This window comes from Atta colombica, unplaced genomic scaffold (assembly GCF_001594045.1).
Source record: "Atta colombica isolate Treedump-2 unplaced genomic scaffold, Acol1.0 scaffold83, whole genome shotgun sequence".
Taxonomy (NCBI): Eukaryota; Metazoa; Arthropoda; class Insecta; order Hymenoptera; family Formicidae; genus Atta; species Atta colombica.
The window spans coordinates 2,523,498-2,543,222 of NW_017259576.1; the positions used below are offsets into that span (position 1 = coordinate 2,523,498).

At 33.2% G+C, this 19,725-nt stretch overlaps 1 protein-coding gene across 2 annotated transcripts; it reads right to left on the reverse strand.

Moving 5' to 3' along the window:
• Nucleotides 1-1,330: 1,330 nt before the first annotated feature.
• LOC108692867 (PR domain zinc finger protein 16-like) lies at nucleotides 1,331-15,483 on the reverse strand. Of its 2 annotated transcripts, none has more exons than XM_018201399.1 (5): nucleotides 15,433-15,483; nucleotides 13,193-13,319; nucleotides 6,883-6,982; nucleotides 4,078-4,234; nucleotides 1,331-3,981 (listed from the first exon to the last, which is right to left on the reverse strand). In XM_018201399.1, the coding sequence occupies exons 1-5, from the start codon at nucleotides 15,457-15,459 to the stop codon at nucleotides 1,984-1,986; spliced, it is 2,409 nt and encodes an 802-aa protein (XP_018056888.1). In that variant the 5' UTR covers nucleotides 15,460-15,483; the 3' UTR covers nucleotides 1,331-1,983. The 2 variants fall into 2 exon arrangements, with proteins under 2 accessions (XP_018056888.1, XP_018056887.1); XM_018201398.1 differs by having other exon boundaries at nucleotides 1,331-3,996.
• Nucleotides 15,484-19,725: the final 4,242 nt, after the last annotated feature.

Genomic DNA, 19,725 nt, shown 5'->3' on the forward strand with positions numbered 1-19,725 from the left:
TTAAATTAAGATTTTATTAAAGGAATATAAGGTAAAGGAAAATCGATAGGTGACATTATCGCTTAGGTAATCAACTTGAAGTGTAATATTTTAATAGTAATCATAATGAAGTTACAGGATGCCTTTATACAATATGTATAGATAGACAGCGTCATAATATAGTTTTCCTTAAGTAATTCGTTCAATATATTTATGCTTAATCATTTTATAAGTTTATTATCGTCTATAATGAAAGTGAGAGTGTGTGTGTGTGAGAGAGAGAGAGAGAGAGAGAGAGAGAGAGAGAGAGAAAGATAGAAACAGAGATATGTAGAACGTGTATTCGTAAAACCTTTATGTGAAAAAACAAGCCTCAACTTGGTGATTACAAACGAACGATATATTCTTTGTCTCATTTTTTATTATTCGCGAGCGTACTTGGTACACATGTATACGCGTATACTATGCTTATCTCTCGTCATTATTAATTTCCTCGCTTCATCGATGACACGTTAGGGACATTTTAATATTTCTACTAGATGAGTGAAATGCGAGGAACGTTCATTAACTTACATGACTCTTCCGTCTTGCCTTCCATCCGCAAGAAAAAATCGCTCTAGAATCGTATTTATATATTAATAAAAATCGCGTTGAAACTTCTTTCTTTTATCTTTACAAATCTTTATATCATCTAATTGTGGAAATTTGTACAGTTTTTTTTTTATAAGGATTTTTGTTGCCTCCTAATTATTTAATTATACACACTGTCGCGCACGCGCACAGTAAATGATTACACGCGATGCGTTAATTAAGTTAATTTCTTCTCCTCGTCGCTTTGGCTTCGCGGACTAACATACATCATTTTTGATACACGAACACGATGCGAAAATTAAATTTCGCAGATTCTAGATCTCACAGTTAGACCCTGCATTCAGCAGATGGAATTTTTTTCCTATAATACATCATTTCAACTATATTCTAACAAAATCCAACAATCTCGGGAAAGTCTTCAAGATTCGAACTGATTGAATTGATTATTTATAATAGGAATTTTATAATCTAATTTCGAACTCTCGAAGGATGCCCGCGTTAAACGCGATGCAACTAACATTGTTGTTAAAAAATAAATCAATCAAGAATAGCACGCACATATATTTAAGATCTAAAAATATCGGTAATTGGATCGAGGTAAATACACATCGCAAGCCGTTTAACAATTCACAGAGTTTCGCAGAGACGCTTCGATCGTTCTCGCTTATGACGTACGATCCCTTTGCCAAGCGACGGTATAATAATAACGATAAATTAATTTTATAATTATAGCAATAAATAATATTACTGGGATGCGCGCTTTTAATCGTTGCTAAAGACAAAGAGGGATAATATCGAATTTCGTGCGCGTTTACATTTATAACGAATCTGTAGAAACTATATAATTAGATTATAGAAGAGCTTGTGGCATGCATGTGTAAGAAGGGGACTGAATGGTCGTTGATCTTTACAATACGTTTTTCCAGTGCAAACAAATATGAAGTGTAAAAAAGGGATAGCGTAACAGGAATCTTTGGGGGACTTTTATGTTCGTCGAGTTTTTTACGTTTTTTTTTTTTACAGAGCACCTGTTTTACAAGTACAATGAGATTTACTAAATTTCTTCTCTGAAAAATTCTGGTACGGATATATCAATGTGTAATTATAATTATTACTATAGGTACTGTCTTCCATGGATTTACGGTATCGTCACAATATGATCACGGAGAATAACTCGATTATACTCGAGAGTTGTTCGCTTGTAGAAGCAAATGGTTGATATTCTGCAAAGTCGAAATACGCGGACCGTTCTAAGCTAAGTAATCTTGCATTGACGTTATTTCTGAAGAAACGCTGTTACAATCGAGAGTTCTAAGACGAACGTATATCCCACAATAGTTCTGTACATTAATAAAAACGAGTACTTCTCATCTTTCGAAGCGACCCCATAGATCATCCAGACTGACTTCTGGGCTATGTCGAAATCTCGATCACCGGTTCCGCGGTATTATTATTGAGCATCTCCTGTTTTTCTCTCAGCTTTAGATCATACTGCGAGGGCGATGGGGATTCTTTGACCTCGATCGGTGATAGTCCGTCTGTCTCCTCTAAAGGAGACACACCCTCCTCGCTGTCCTCGTCTTCGTCATATTCGACCTCCATCTTAGACTCGTTTATCTCATGCAAGCGACTGGGAATATAGGCCGGATGATGCGGCAATGACCCATAGCCACTCTCACTGCCGTAAGTGACCTTGCCCATAAAGGACCTGATCTCGTCGAAGTAAGTGTCCTCCCGCTCGTTCTCGTTGCTGCTTCCAGGCGAGTCGGCTACTGATACCACTCCGCTACCGTCATCTGCCTCGTGCTTTTTTAGATGTCTGTCCAAATTAGTCTGCTGTCCGAAACATCTTTCACAAAGCGGACACTTGAACGGTCTTTGCTTGTCATGGATGTTCCTGACATGTCTCTGCAGATTGCTCGAGATGCTGAAGGACCTCTCGCAGTACTTGCACTTGTACGGTTGTTCACCAGTGTGAGTCCTCAGATGCCTTGTTAAATTGGCTGAGCGAGGAAATACTTTGCCGCAGAATTTACAGGAGTATCGATCTTTCATCTTGCCGTGAACGTGATGATGGTGATGATGATGATGATGATGATGGGGCGCCATTACGGCTTCTTGAAACGGCTTCACACCAGGGAACGCGCTCAGTGGCGGCCGGGCAAGCAGGTCGAATCCTGCTCCTGGCCTAGCGCCGCTGAGCCCGTTCATAAGCGAGCCTAAAAAAGGAAGCCCGCGCGGTGGAGCAAAAGGTGGAAGTGGAGGTATCAGCCTAGATTCCGGAGTAGCCCCGCCTGGAGGTGGCGGTGCGCTAGGAAATCCTGGAAAGGTTCCCGCTGGACTGCGATACATAGTTTCGAGGAACATCGGATGTATCGGTCTAGGGTAAGCCATGTGGGGCGGTGTATTGGTCGGCGGTTGTTCGATTGGCAGGCTAGTCCTCAAGTGCGGACTATTTCCATGAACGTCCTTAGACTCAAGCTCCATCAGCGAAGGCGCAGCAGTATCTTCTTCCGGTTTCGGGGGATCGGGAGGTCCGGGCGTTTCCTCCATCGGTATTGGCGCTGGCGATGGTGTACGGCTTTTTCTATTCGCAATTTTTAAAATGGTATCTTGTTTCTTGGTCTGCACCCTTAGATCCAACGGTTGCTCGGTCGGTTCCTCCTTTGAAGTACTTTCGATTTCCATTTTTCGTTCATTGCTTCTAGCCGCTTCTTTTCTCTTTGATAGATCATCGTCACTCTCCGGGGTCGGTTGAACCGGTGGTCTAGCCGGAGATGGCCTAAACGTAGAAGTGGCTTCCTCCGCTGTGGAAGGAGAGACCTTATTGTGTTGCGATAATATTCTCGGAGGAGTAAAACGTTCCTTCTTGGGACTGTCGCTTCTCTTCTCGGCTTCTTCGATTTTCGGCGGAAAAAGTAGAGGTGTGTTCAGGAAATTCGGAGCATTCGGGAAAATTCCTGGATAAGGACCCATTAGACTAGGTGGATAAAAAGGCAAACCACCTGGTAAGCTCACGGGAGGCCGTGGATATACCAGAAAAGGGCTCGTTGCTGGCGTTGGTAATTGAGGCATGGTTCCAGGTGGACCGGTTGGAGTCGTCGAATCGCAAAATCGCTTATGTTTCGATAATGATGTTACCGTGCTGAAGGACTGTCCGCATTTACCACACTTGATCTGCATGCGACAGTCGGCATGCATGCGCTTGTGCCGACATAAATTGGAAAATTGCGTGTACGCCTTAAAACAGACCTCACACTGGAAGGGTTTTACGCTGCTGTGGATGTGGGTGTGCTGCTTCAGACCGGAACTAGTCGCAAAGGTCTTGCCACACTCCGTGCAGGCGTGACTCCTTGCTCCCACGTGATGCGTTCTTATATGACGTTGTAGGTTTGATGGGTCCGTGAAGACCTGCCGAACGTTCGACTTTTAGCGATACTAGAAGATGCTACTAGATCGAAAAATATTGTCTGATTTCGATGAATAAAACACGAATTTGAAGCTTACCTTCGGACAATTCTCGCAAGGATAGTTCCTAAGATCACCGTGAATGATAGCACGATGTCGCACCAGAAGCGGCCGCCAAGCATAAGCACGGGGACAGCTGTCGCAACGGTGCTGTTCCGCTGGGTATCTATGACAAGTCACCAGGTGGCTATCCAATCTGAAAATAACAGATGCAAACGTTTCATTCCATTGCGTTATAAACAGTAAAATATTTATAAGAGAAGATAAAAATTGAAAATGATTTATAATCTATATACATCTTTGAAGGAAGCTACTAGCTACTAAATTTTCCTTTATTTTTTCAAAAATTCATTTGGAAAATTGAAATATTCGATGGAATGGCGATAATTGCCATTACCATATAAAAATATCTTTGGACATTACTCTCTATACCTCGTCCGTGAAATTTAATGCTATTTAATCAAAGCATCACATCGGGCAAGCAGGATGTAATACAGTAACCAACCCGCACCGACAAAGATTGTGTCGAGCGCAGTCTTGGATGATGACTAAGTGACTTCGACTGCATAGTGGCGAGTCGGTTCTGCAATAACGGTCGCACACCCATGAAGAAGAGGGCGGTCGTCGCACACGAACACACGCCATCACGAAGAAAAGCCCTTCTAAGGGGATTGTCACGGGGTAGGCACACGGGTTATCGTCACATGGGATGGTGTGCCACAGCATTGATTTTACACCCTCGAACACACGCACCGTGTGAAACCCATTCGTGATGAGATAGTGCCACGACGGTGTGCTGCGCTAGATGAGCTACGAGCACGCGACGCTTTCGATGATGCATAAGGGGGTGGCTTTAGCGCGTCTGATTACGAATCCCGGTGAAGGGTTTAACGCCCCACAACAGGTGAATCTGCCGCGTCAGGGAATGCGGTTTAATATCGACTGAGAGAACAAAAATTAGATATGAAAATATTGATGTAGAGACAAAAACAAGAACTTTACTCAACATTTTAATTTGTCTATTCCTTGACTTATATTTAATAATGTAAATTATTTTTATTGATTATAAAAGAAATTGTAGGTATATGTATATCGATTATTTGATAAGATAAATACGATATTGATTGTAAATAAAAGATAATAAGAGTTTTGAACAAAGAACAATACAAACTCATCATAGAAAAGAGCTAACGAGAGAAAAGAACAACATATTATTTCAGTCATAATGCATTCTTAAAAAATTGAACTTGTTGCAATTAGATGTCAGTAAAAATTCATTCGTAAGAAAAAACGCTCAATTAAAGGCTATATATTAGATACAAAATACTAATATTCAAGTGAAATGCATAATATTTGATGAAAGTTTGTAATTAATAAAATATAAAATATTTAATGACAAAATTACAATCTCCACTTATAAAAATCATGAAAATTTGAATGTATTTAAATATTTTATTATGCATTTAATTTATTATTTTCTGTAATTTTATGTTATTTTATAATAATTTTATAATTATTTTATAATTAAAGACAGTGACGTGGCTTCAAGACAGAAAGAAGGCTGACTAAGCATCATTTTCAATCGCCCAAGAAGTCTCAAAATATTCAGGTCTTCAAAGAGCACTCTTGAAGTCGCTTGCGTGACAAAAGGCTTTTGCGAACGCGAATTACTAACTCAAGATTTGAAGGCGATTGCGTGGCACTCTGGATTCCATCGATTAATTAATAATTGATGATGAAAATCGACGGACGCGGCGAGCGCTTTAATGTTAGTCGAGCTGTTATCTTTCGATTTCGATCCGGCGTGTCGCTTTACTGAGCATATAATCATCGCTCATCTGATTTGAAAAGCATATAATGATGTCCCATGAATCCTTGATGAGTCACGTTGTGTATTGTCGCGCCAATGATAATAATCTTCGAATAATGCAAGGAAATGTGATAATAAAGGAGGTCCATGATTATAGAATTTTTACAGGATATGTGCAACTATACGATAAATAAAAACATTTGCTCCATATTTAATTTAGTAATAAAATTACAATCCTTACTTACCAAAAAATCATAAAGATTTGAATGTATTTAAATAATATATAAAATAACATAAGTATTAAACTAGTAAAAGCTGGCATAAATATATTAATAAATAAATATAAATATAAATATAATAGTCAATGAGAATAAAAGAAACTAATGAGACTAATGAGATAAACTGGCTCTACGTGCTAATACATATTAAAAATATAAATTAAAATCAAAATCAAGTTATAATATGAAACATTTCGATTTGTAATAATATTATCCTTTAGTGCACTGAGGAAATTAAAAACAATAATAATATAAGAATGTAGTAATGTTGAACTAATAATAATAGAACAAAAACGCAAATTTTAATTATTACGCGTGTATGATAATGTCTTCGAGATATTATCTAAATGAAATAACATGATGATTACATATAATATCCATTTTTATTTTAATTTATATTCTGTTGTCATACATATATTTTAACACATTCAGATAATTCAATTAAAACCAATTCAGCTCATTAGTTCTTTTCTTTTTGGAAAGTAAAAATTGTTCTTCTATTTTTTAAATATTATTATGTTATTATTATAAAGCGCGATCTTTCTCTCTATGTGGAATGAAAAAAACAGATTGTTTGGATCTCTTATAAATAATTATTCTAATAATAAATAAATTTTTTTTTAATGTTTAGATACGCTTTACGTTTCTTTTATATGTTTGTGATTCTCTAATGTATCTTTTTGAGATTCAAAATAATCTTTGCTTATATTTTTTAATTTATTTAAAGAAATAAAACGATTGCATAAGAGAACTTACAATTCGATATCTTGGAACGGCTTGTCACAAACAGTGCACCTCGTTTCTCCTTCCTCCTCGTCTTCTTTGTCCTCATCGACAGTTCCACTATGCTGAGAAGCTGTAAATGATGAATACGATAATACAGATTACAAGTGTTCTCGACACGTCAGTGATAGCGTGAGTAAAACTCGCAATTTTCTCGCAATTTGTATATGTGTACATGTGAGTAATCGTATAGCTTTATAAATTGCAACCCCTTGCAAACGATGATACGTGATGTGTCATTGTATGGGCAAATTACGTGATCCAGAACTCCGCGCGAGAGCCACAAGAGTGGCGTGACAAGTGGACTCGTGGATTGTCTCTGAATTATTAAATTAAAGCGGTAGTATCGCCTAATCTATATAACGAAGACATCAATGTTTTATGGAATTCGACGATGATTTAACTAGTTTTGTAGAAATAATAGAAATAATTTTCGACAAATTCGCAAAGTTAATGCCAAACTCAATTAGTATTACAATATTTACGTAATTATATGCTTTTAATGCTGTTAAATAATTTTCATATACAAATTTGCGCTAATATTGATTCATTTTTATTAATTAATTTGATATGAAATTAGTTTAAACGTGACTTTAACATGAATTACATTTATTCTCGAAATTCAGGTAATCAAAATCGCATATCGCTTTTTCATTATAAATTAATTTAAAACATACGACAATTTCTAATAGTTGTTTTAATAAAATAAATAAAATAATTTATTAAATAAAAATAGGTATTAATTTTACCATCCAGTTAATGATCTCTCTGCAAAATGTTGATCAACATTTATCGTCTATAATACGCTTATAAAATCAAATAGATTACAACGTAGTTCAAGTTATTTCACTACACTGTCACTTTTTTCTTTTCAACAAGTACGATCCGACACACAAGCGATCGCGAAGACAATAGACACAATGATGTTTTCGTTAGTTGGCGGTACACCGTCCAGTAACTGCAAACGCAAAAGGGGGTGTCCAGAATCGCTTGCTATTGGTACAAGCGACATTGAAGACCAGCCAATCACAGGTGAGTCTCGACAGCCCCCCAGCGGTATTTCACCCCCGAATATCAGAGCGCAACGGCAGGTAAAATCAGAAACCCATGAAGGAGACAAAGTGAGATTATCAATGATTGAAACACGCAACATGAGTGCTAATAAAATATGACACATAAAGTATACTAATTAAATTTTATATAAAAATTTACTTATCTTACATTGATTATTTGTTTATGTACAAATATTTAAAAATATGAAAGTAAATGTAAATAATAATAACCAAAGGAATTAAAATAGAAATAAAGTAGATTGTAAAGTTATAAAAATTAAAAATAATTTTGAAAAATCATTTTAATCTTTATATTACGAAACAAGTATGAGATTTCGCTCAAATTTGAACGATATCCGACTTCCAACGGTTATTTAAATCTACCGCTACACTTGTTCCGATACCATATGGTCGAGTGATGGCCCCCAACGGACCTTCATGGGAACTGGGCACAACCCCCGTACCACCAACTACGCCCAACGCCATGCTAACCCCCCTTAGTACGTTAATCGTTTCTCTCTTCACGACTAATTCGTAGCGGCACGCTGTGAATTTAAACAATGAAAGATGCGGTCGACCTCCGATACCCTTCAGACAGCATCGTTTGAAGTGAAACGCAGTATTGTGAGAAAATGATTCGAATAAAAAACAAACCACAACAAATTAACCAACAAATAAGAATATAATCAAGAAATCGGTATAAGATAATGTTCAGATATGATAACATAATTTTAAAATGTTGATTTAAATACAATAAAAAGAATATAAAAAAAAAATACGGAATTAATCTTAAAAATAATTTTTTAATATATGTATATAAATTTTTTTCTGGTACAATTAACACTAAATAAAATTTTCATGAATAATTTACGTAAAGATAATATAAATAAGTAAAGAATTTTACATCAATCAACATATAAAAATTATAAATACAATATAAAATTATAAATACAATATAATAAACATAATTATTTTTTTCTTAATATTTTTGTAGTAAGAATTTTTTAGATCTGAAAAGAAGATCTGAAAAGAAGATCGTAATTAAATATATTGCATATTATCAAACAATCGTTTTTCTAAAATTTATAAAGACGGTTAAAAATATTATGTTAATCGCGTAGAAGGAGTAGCAAAGTCACGTTGCGGAAAGTCAACAGGTGGGATCCATTGGTTACACCCCCCGCGGTCGAGTAGTCAGTTGGCAGTTGCATGGGAAAAAGTAACGGAAATCAATGTTCTTGCTGCATCGTGACGTTCACAATTTAAACGACATCATTAAAATAAATCGATAAATATATCGAAGTAAATCTATTTTATCTATAAGAGAAAGAAAGAGTCGTTTACTTTATTACGCTCTTCTGTTTTTATAAATTTTAAATAAATTAAACTATAAAAATGTATTTTTTTCTTCAATTATTATAAGCTTTAATGAGATTAAATTCATTAATGCAAATTAAATTTGCAATCACTGTTGAAACGATATAAATCATTTTTTTATAATATAATCTGAAACGTTACATATATATCTATATATATTTCTTTTTCTAAAATATTAATATTAAATAATAAAATATAATGTAACTACAAGGAAACTGAAAAAAATCTTTGTTTAGCGATTTACACGAATTTGCAAAAGCGCTTTCTTACTCTTAAAATAATAAAAGTTTTTCTTTTACGATACATCTTTTTTACATTCAACGATTCAACTAAAAAAAAAATATATATTTTCTTTGATGAAATAAACAGAAAATCGATATCTGCGTGCATCTTCCAGTAAAAATTTGTTGCACGCGACCGTAGCGATTTGAAATCAAACGTCAAATAAATGTGTCATTAGTCCGATGAATCAGATGGGGTTGTAACATGTCACACGCACCTCCCTATCTCGAAGTATACCACCCCCTCAGAAAAAAGTGTCGCGTGCCCTTTTATATGCGTATACCCCTTTTTTTCTCATTCTGACCCATGCCATTTTTTTCGGTCATCGCAGAGACCTGGTTATGCGCGTGTTAATCGACAATAGTTGGCTATAAATTATCCGCTGCCCTAATAGAGCTGTCGGAAAACACGCCGATGATACAAACGCGTTTCTCGGGTGCAAAAAAAAAAGGGAAAATGGTGATAAAAAAACAAGCACCGCAGAAAGTCATAAGCACAGTCATAAGTCATCGTAAATGCCCCAATTGCATCTGCCATGTTACCGCAACTCAGTTCGTGGTAAAGTCAAAAAATGTCTGGGAAAGATCATAATGTTGCAGTTAATACAAGTAATCGCATCGTATCGGCAAATACATACAGATATAACATTAAACAGTAATCTTTTTTTCTCTCTCTAACTGGTCAAACATTACATTACATTATCATCATACGTTATAATTACTTGCAATATCTTATTTTAATATTTGTTAATTTTCTTTCTTTTTTAATTTGATTAAAATACAACATTTTTAAAAATTTATTTAATTTATTTCTATATCCTCATTTTATTAAAATATTTTTATAACAGCAATAAGATTGGAAATAATAAATTTTATTTTTAATTAAATATTTTCTCTTCAAGTATAACATAACATTGAAAAAGAAAAGATTTGTATCTATAAAAAATTAATATTGAAGGTGAATTGAACGGGCCACGTGCAAGCAGAATATAAATTTTTTAATGTGAATATTCGATATAGATATATGTATGTGCGTCTACGAGATTAAGTTAACATATAACTCCAGTTGAACGCCTCGCTACGCGCACCCCACGTAGGCGTGTTAAAATGATTCCTCGCATCTTTTTCTTTCGCTTTCCCTTGCTCTCCGTCTCTTTCCTCGCGAAAAAAATGATCCGTCCAAGGGAGAAACGCGGCGCAGATGCCCTTCGCAAGGGTTGATACGGAGCCTACGTCATTTGTTTGACATCATTATTCCTGCTTGCACGCACCAGCTTGCTCTCTGGAGGAGATTTCTTCGTAAAAATGGCTTTACTGGATTAACGTCAGTATTACTCTTAAGCCATTTAAAATCAACATTAATCTCTCTTGAATGCATTAATTGTAAAATTACGTGTCCACCAAAATCTGTAGAAACCAGATCATTATACATTATAACAATAATAATAAATTATTCTAATCTCTTCTTTCTCAATTTAAAATAAATTAAATAATTGCAAAATTTACGGATAATTTACATAAATATAAATGATTGCATAAACATTAAATTTTTATATTTATTGACGAATAATATAATGATTTTACAGAGGATTTATAATATTAATATAAATAAAGGAAATATGTTGATGCAATTTCTTCCGCGACCTAATCTGCCCATTATCGAAAAAATAAAGTTTCTAATTTCAAAATTAATTTAGAGAAAGTAATATTGTCGGTAGGCTCACGACTTAATTACGACTCTAATTTTCAACTATTAAAGCTATCTCATAAAACTGCGTCTCTGTTTTGGAGTCAATCTATTTAAATATATAATATATGTAAATTAAGTACGTTTTTTTCTTTAATTTTGTTGTTACATAAAAATAATCTTATTACTATTATCTTTTTTTTTGTGAGAAAAAATATAATATAGTTTGTTAAATTTTTATATAGATGTTATATATATGTTAATGAATAATAAATGGCAATATACGGTATTATTTTCTTATGCATATGTGTTATTTCTTATTCATCTGCATGCTTAAAAAAATTCAAGCAGAACTCTGTACAGAACACTCTGTACTTTATTAAAAAACATATTTTATTATATTTTTATCAAAAATATGTTACACATTGTAGGCTGTTATTTATTCTAAATTTTATCGAGCTTTTTCTAAAGTTAAATATTGATTTTCTTTTTGATATAATTTACTATGTTTTATGTTTAAAGATGTTTCAGTAATAATAACTCATCTTCATTGGCTTTGTCAAAGGAAAATTTAATAATAAACTACCTATTAATACGAACGGTGTATCTTCCACGCGCATTTTACGAACATTTCCTAAAATTATGATGAAAAACTGTAGGCGAATTAACCGTAGACTCTGTAACGGCAGAACTTTGACAATAAGCTCGGTTTTAATTGTTGCGACATCTGGGTGTCGCATATAACCCTCCAGCCCTACCAAGTCATCATCCAGATTTTGACCATCGTGCAGAAGTTACAACCAGATAATTGTCGAGCAGTGAAGCACGTAGACGCTACCCTTCTTTATAAATATATATCCCGAATATATTAATGATACAATTATCCACACAATAAAATCTAACGATTGATCATCTAAATTAAACGATAAAATTAATTTTGAAATTGACTTTAAAAAATCAGTTTACGTTTATTATAGTAAATTTTAGTAAATGTTTTAGTAAATATGTTTTCACATTATCAATTATGTGCAATTTTATAAACGTATTAAATAATAATAATTTTAATTAAAAAATAAAAGATAATTTTAAATTTTCGTAATTATCCGCGCAGTGGTTTTGTTCGTACAGTGACGAACAAGAAGGATGGTTTTGGACAAAAGTCGAAGCGACACGGGGCACGGCGACATGTGACTCGAACACGTCTATCTGCAAATAATCAGCGCTTATTACCGGACGAGGGTTAATACGCAACGGCCGACCAGGTGAATCACGCCAAAGTCAAGGGTGCATGACCAGCAGCTCGTGCACACAACGATCCACGATTTACCCTCTGCCCGCCCCCGATTCGTCGTTTCGGAAAACACCTGCCCCTGCCATTCATTTGCGTTCATACGCGTAATTGTACGCACACGAGCTGCTAACGTGTATCGCGCGATGTATATCGGTACAGAAAGTCGTAAAGCCATGCCGAAACGATCGTGATGCCGATATCTTGCCGGCCATCTGAATATTATTTTATATCGTATTTTCCGTTTTCTTCCATTTTTTGTAGACATTGTAGACTCCTCAAAAATAAAACATGCTGTGCACTACTTATTTTTTATTGTTTTATTTGTTAATTCAAATTATTTATTCAACTCGAATTTTTTTGACGTTTTAACATATTTAAATAACAATATTATCCAATTTACTGATGTTAGAAGTTACATTTATATATATATGTACAAAACGAAAATACAAAAATTAAAATAAATTATTAAAGTAAATTAAAACAATATCTGTCGTCTAAAATATCCGAATAGATAAGCTTTATTTGTAGCAAGACTTGATAAAGAAATAAATCTGGAGATGTTTGGTTCAAATTCTTATGACTTATATATGCTCACCAGTTTCTCGATCGCTTCTGTCCTCGGTTGTATTCTCGCCCAACATGTCCTGCAGCTGAAGCGGTTCCCGAAGGCCCAAAAGAAGTTCTTCACCCGTTGCAATGTCGCGAACAGCCTCATACACCATCTATCATCAGAATTGTTATTTCATAACGCTTAATTCTTAAGTTTTTCAGCAACATAACAAATATTTCAAAATAATTCCAAAATTTTTCATTTTTATAGTGCTAAAAATTATAAATAAAAATTAACTTTGCAAGATTGTAAATTATAAAGTTCGTAAGTTATGCTAAAACTATTCTTTTCTTTTCATTTTCTGATATATGTACATACAACATATAATAATTATTATTAAATGTAATTTTTGCGAAATAGTGAATGTAGGATTGTCCTACAATTAGTTGCATGACATTTTAATAAATATGTCTATTAAATTTTTCTAGAAAAATTGCACTTTTATATTGAAGATAAAAAAATCACCAAATATATTGCATAAAAGCAGTGATATACTATACAGCAGCATAATTCTTTTCCTATTTTACGTAAAATTAAATTAATGATAATATCGAAAAAAATATGAAGAGAAGAAATCTAAAAATAGTAAATGCTATTAATATTGATATTTCGGGCAATTGCGGGCAATTGTTTCGATTTTATTAAAGAGAATCCCGATGAATTTATTAAAGAGAATCCCTTCACACAAGGCATATAATCTGTGTACGAAATTCTATGAAAATCGGTAGCATTGGGAAGCCATGAAACGATCTTTAGTGTCGTCACAGGGCTCCATGAAGCATCATTACGATGGCGATTTTGCAGGGCACTGATAGAGACTGTCGCGTTCCCCATTCCCACAGCGATTGCGAGAGGGCGTATAGGAAGTCAGAGAAACGACCCTGTGGGGTGACTTAATAACTAAACACCCTGTATACATGTAGCTTACGTCGCGCCCACAACATCGAGAATGCCATGTGCCACGGTTCACAGAGAGAAAGAGAAAAGGAGCCAAATGGACAGAAGCGTAAGCTCGACCCTAAATTGACACCGTGACCTCCATCATTTTCGTTTATATGTCTATTCGATGACCAATCATACACGAACACCTTGTTTTTAAAGACAATTAGAAGAAAAATCTGTCTTTTATATTTCTTTTTATTAAGAGATCACTTCAAAATTAAAATCTGTTTAAAAACAAAGATTAACTTTATTATTACATAAATTTCGATATTTTCTTATAAAATGAGTTTTATATATATTTTTTTAAAATGAATAAAAATTATTTATTTTCTACTAACAACAAACATATTATTTCATATCTAAATAGATTCTCTTAAAAACAATTTACATGTATATATATTACAGAATGACAGTTATTTGAAATAGATAGTTAAATACGTAGAAAACAATAATTTTGCCGGATAAAGTACTAATAAGCTTTTTAACAATCAATGACATATGTGCAATAAATTGGAATTCTGTTTAGTGTGTAATTATTGTTTCCTGTTAACTGCAACTGTCGATCGGATAATGTCAGTTGCGTATAAAAGTTAAACAGAGGGTGAATCAGAGAGTGGCTACCAAGGATCTAAAGGGAGTTATTCTTTTTATAATGTAGCAATTCTAATTTATTCGTAATATTGTTAAAATTACGGCCAATATCAAAAATTATGAAGATTATATGAAGATTTAAAAAAAACCTTCTTGCATTTTATTTAAATAAAATAAATTAATCTGGTATGTAACTTATATTTATTGCAGTATCCTTTAAACTGCAAGTATTTCTAACATTCAATTAATATAATTTTAATGCGGAATAATTATTTGTGCATGCCACTCGCACACGAAAAGCGAAGAAATAAAGAATTTCTTTCTATACTCGTACAAGGTACGGATCGCGCGTACGAAGCTGAAGATCGCAGATGTCGATTAGTGATACCAATAATTCACTCTTCTACAAAATTATCTTACTGCTCTGTACGCGTTTTTGCGCCGTTATAAAGTGAAAACAAGCGAATATGGATTTGAAATTGGTCATTAACATTGTATTTTTGCTATTCTAGCCGATAACTTGTAAGTTTTTTCTTGTTTTTAATTTTTATGATATATCTAAACTAGAGAGCTAACAATACATAATAGAAAGGATATATTCACTTGTCGTACTTTATATTGGTAACGAAATATTACCGTTAATTTTTGAGCTTTCAATTATGCTACATTCTCCATTATTGAATTGTTCTTACCTGACCGCCGATGAGTACGTGACGCATATTTACTGCGTGTGAGCTAGCAGTACTTCGTATATATTTCAGCCAATTGTTTGTTTCGTGAGATGCATCCAACCAGCCTCTTACTCCACTGCCCGCTATGCGAACCTAAAACACCCGTAAACATTGCATCATAAAATTTTCCTTGCTAGCTGATAACAAAAAATTGTGTTTATATTGTGAGCACGAAAAAAAAATAAATTTCAACCTTTAAATCAATTTTCCCGTATTTTTTGTTAAAATAAAATTAGTTTGATTTCTATACTAGTACAATTTTATTGTAAATATCTAAATCAATAAAATTATTTTTTGAACTGGATCAATGCACGTGCGCGAAACGACACGTAAGTACTGTATATTTTTGGCGGTGAGAAACCGCAATGTTTTGGACTCGGAACATTGCGTTTAACGGACTGTCGCTCACGGATATCATCCTCTCATCGCCCTTGCATCTGCCCTGACTTTCCGTTCCAGCATCCACAAAACATCCCTACTTTTAGGGCGAGACAAGTGATTTTTTTCAATTATCTAGCGCGCAACTTCGACGCCCCGCGACGCTTGGCCGGCCAAGCGTCTCACCCCGATGCGTCGCCGTCGTTCCTGGACACCCCATTTGCCAACGGGAAGCTACGAATATTCTCCTCGTCACTCTCATCTCGTGTGGTAAAACACATTTTGCACTTCTATCATGAACCCGTTGTCTCCACCATTTACGAAAATATTTTGACCATTAAGTTGTATTAATCGCCAAGTGTAATTTTTTTAGAATAATATCATTGTACAAAATAAAAATTATTAAATAAATAAAAAACACTTTAAAAATAAAATACAATTAAATATTATATTATATTAATTACGATTCTTACGGATTTTAAATGACAAATATAACATCTACTCTTATTCATTATTATGCATATTATTGTAAAAATAATTAAAACTTAATAATTAAACTTATTAAATTAAAAATTTATTTAGAAAACACAGTAAGTAAATAATTAAATTTATAAAAATAGCTAATTATTGTTCTTTTTTGTGATTGCATAATTTATCAAGTACAAGAAAAATATTTTCTTTTTATATCTTGGTATTATTCTCTTAATTCATACAGATTGAATTTTCTCGAAAAGTTGAGATATAAATGAATTCATCATGGTGTAGAAAAATATAATTTTATAGCAAGCAAAATCTATATTAGTGATATGATGGAGATAGTTCTGAATTTTGTTCTTGCAATTTAACAAATGTATTAGAATCTCTTTTTGCAATATGGATTGACCGTAGGCTTACACCACCTGCTGGTCTTAAATACAACTAATATGCATCCATAAAAATCAATAAATCTCACAGGTGGATAAGGGTTGATCCTGCAGGTAAATAATCCTGGTCAGACGTCTTTTTAAATGACAGAAATTTCTTCACTGGAAACTTTAAGAACTGCAGTTTATAAATAATCCTACCAGATTTCAAAAACATCAGATGAAGACATTTGGTTCACTTTGACACTTCCTTTTCATTCCCATATCACTCTTTTCCGATTCATAGTTAAATCTCCATCTTCCTATTCTTTTGTGATTCTTTCATCTCATTCCTAATCTCTAGTTAAAATCTATAGAACTCAAAGCGCATTTCCGCTGCTATTTTTGTGTACGCGCTTCAATTAATATATGTATATACATATTTAATTATATTTTAATTATATTTTACTTTGTGTAAATTGTTTTGTTTGTTATTTTGAATAAAAATTAAAATTTGCAAGTATGTTGTAAAACTTCAAAAAATTGGAGTTAAATTAAGGAATTTAAGTTTTCTATATTAATGACATAACAAAATTAATGTATTGGCTTTTAAAATTTTGATAAAAATCAGAAGGATTGAAATAGAGAGAAAGAACTTAAGTATATCTATATAAATATAATAAATCCATATATAGCACAATGAATGGAAATGAATGTATCACTTTCAATATCGCGCCTTGACATTGATTAGTCCACGTAGTGCAGTTGAAAAATTCGTGACAATTTACAATAATCGAATGAAAAGCAGGATAGTTTGGTAAAAGACGATGAAAAGGAATCAAAGCGATACGAATTCTCGATCATAATGGCTATTTTGCTACTGGGGACCATTAACGTGCGTTTTTGGAAGATGGGCACGAACCTGAGCGACATAATAGGACTTCTTACTAGGTTACACGACAGATTAGGATCTGTCCCGAAGTCTCGCCCACGACAATGATGCGCTAACTTGTTCATTGGCGTAGCAGCGCATTTCTTTGCGAAGATTGACGAATTGCTTATTTACACAAAAACTGATGACAGAAGAGACATAACCAGAAAAATTGATTACTGGATAGCAATTTGAAGACAATCGCATAAAACGTTGCCATACATTTTATTACATTTATGCCCGTTTCTATCAATTTAGATTAACTTTAATCTTGGTTTATCTTATTTTTCATCTTTTTCTAATTCTTGAAATTAGAAAAAGATAAAGAGTTAATCAAGATTAAAATTAAACTATGTTGGTAGAATGGATATTAATCTGAAAATTTTAGCATAGGGATATATTTAAATCCAAGCACAACACACATAAACAGATATGGATAATAATTTTTTGGTAGAAAGAAATCTTACATTAAATTTTAATAAACGTTAATATCGTTTTCTATAACTGTTTATAAGTATACGCTCAAATTGCTACGGAAAGTTTTTGACCGCGTTTCCGACATTTGTGAGGAAAATTGAGATGCAGTCAGAAAGAGAGATTCGTCACTGGCTTTAACGACCCAGCGAGAAAGTTTCGCCTGCTTTGTCGGCATACGCGGACATGTGCTAACAATTCGTAGGACAGATTTGTCTGGTCGAATATCTCCCGTAATCGTGTCGCGCTATTCTAGACAGAATAGAAAATTATAATGCTAGAAATTGTATCGTCAACGTCGCATGCACAAAACATTTTAATAGGTCGCGGCATAAAATCTCTTTATAATATTGGAGATCTCGCGTTTTTCTGCATAAAATAAATAATATATTTATTGTATTTTTAGTAATAAAGTTCATATTGTATTTATTGTATCTTGTAAAATAATTGTATTTAAATAATAATAAACTGAGTAAAAGATAAAATAATAAAAAAAATTAATAATAAAATTAATAATAAAAATTGATATTTATAAGTTGATATGTTGGCAATTATAAGTTATTACATAAATTTTAAGTCTTTTAAATATAGTTTGACAGACAGCGTTTCTACCAATACTATAAAATTCAAATATTCCGCAAGTAGGATTTTCTCGAAACAAGCAGAAGGTATTTGCAAAACTTGATCGTTGAAAGATATTCATGCGTTGACAAAAAGGATCGGGTAAGTAAAGACCTAAACGGTAACATTGTCCATCAGATCATCTACAGGACGTGCGGTGAAATCCTCGGATAGCTCGGTATGGGGCTTACAGGATTGTCCCAATACACAAAACACGAGATCGCCTGCTCCTCCTTTCCTCTTTTCCTTTGTAATCTCACACCTCCAACAAAGCAAAGGTTTTTCTACGTCGTTTAGGTTTTACCGAAAGATGTTCTATGAAAAAGAAGCTGCTTGACAAGACACGATTCTCGTTATGAATGAACAGATTCTCGCTCTCAATGGATTTTAAACGGCAACGTATCGCATCTTCCTTGTCGAAACTTCGAACGATTCACCAAAAAACGGAGTAGTATCAACCGTCATATCGATATCTATCGCTCAGATTTTCTATAGAAATTTGTATCTGTTCTCTCAATAACTATAGAAGATATTTACTAGAATCAAATGTATACAAAGAATCTTTATTTATAATATTATAAATGTTTGTATTTTTATATTTAAGATATATTGAAATATAATATATTATATTTCAATTATTAAATATAATATATAATATAATATATTATGATAAAAAATGTTGTATTGTTAATAATGAAATATTTAAACAATATTTTTTTACTACTATATATATTTTGTTTTTACTAGATTAATTGATTAATGTAAATTTTTAATACATGTATATGAAAATGATAACTTAATTTTCTAAGCGAACATAAATTATATAAATTTATATGAATGCATTAATGACAGAAGATTGTAAAATCTTATATCGCCGTATTGATAAAGAAAGTGATATATCTCAAAATTAGCAACTTTTCAGAGTATTATTTTTACAAAATTTTTTCTGAATTGAAACAATATTTTAATTAGGATAGTGAGTATGCATAATTTCACTTTTTTTCATAT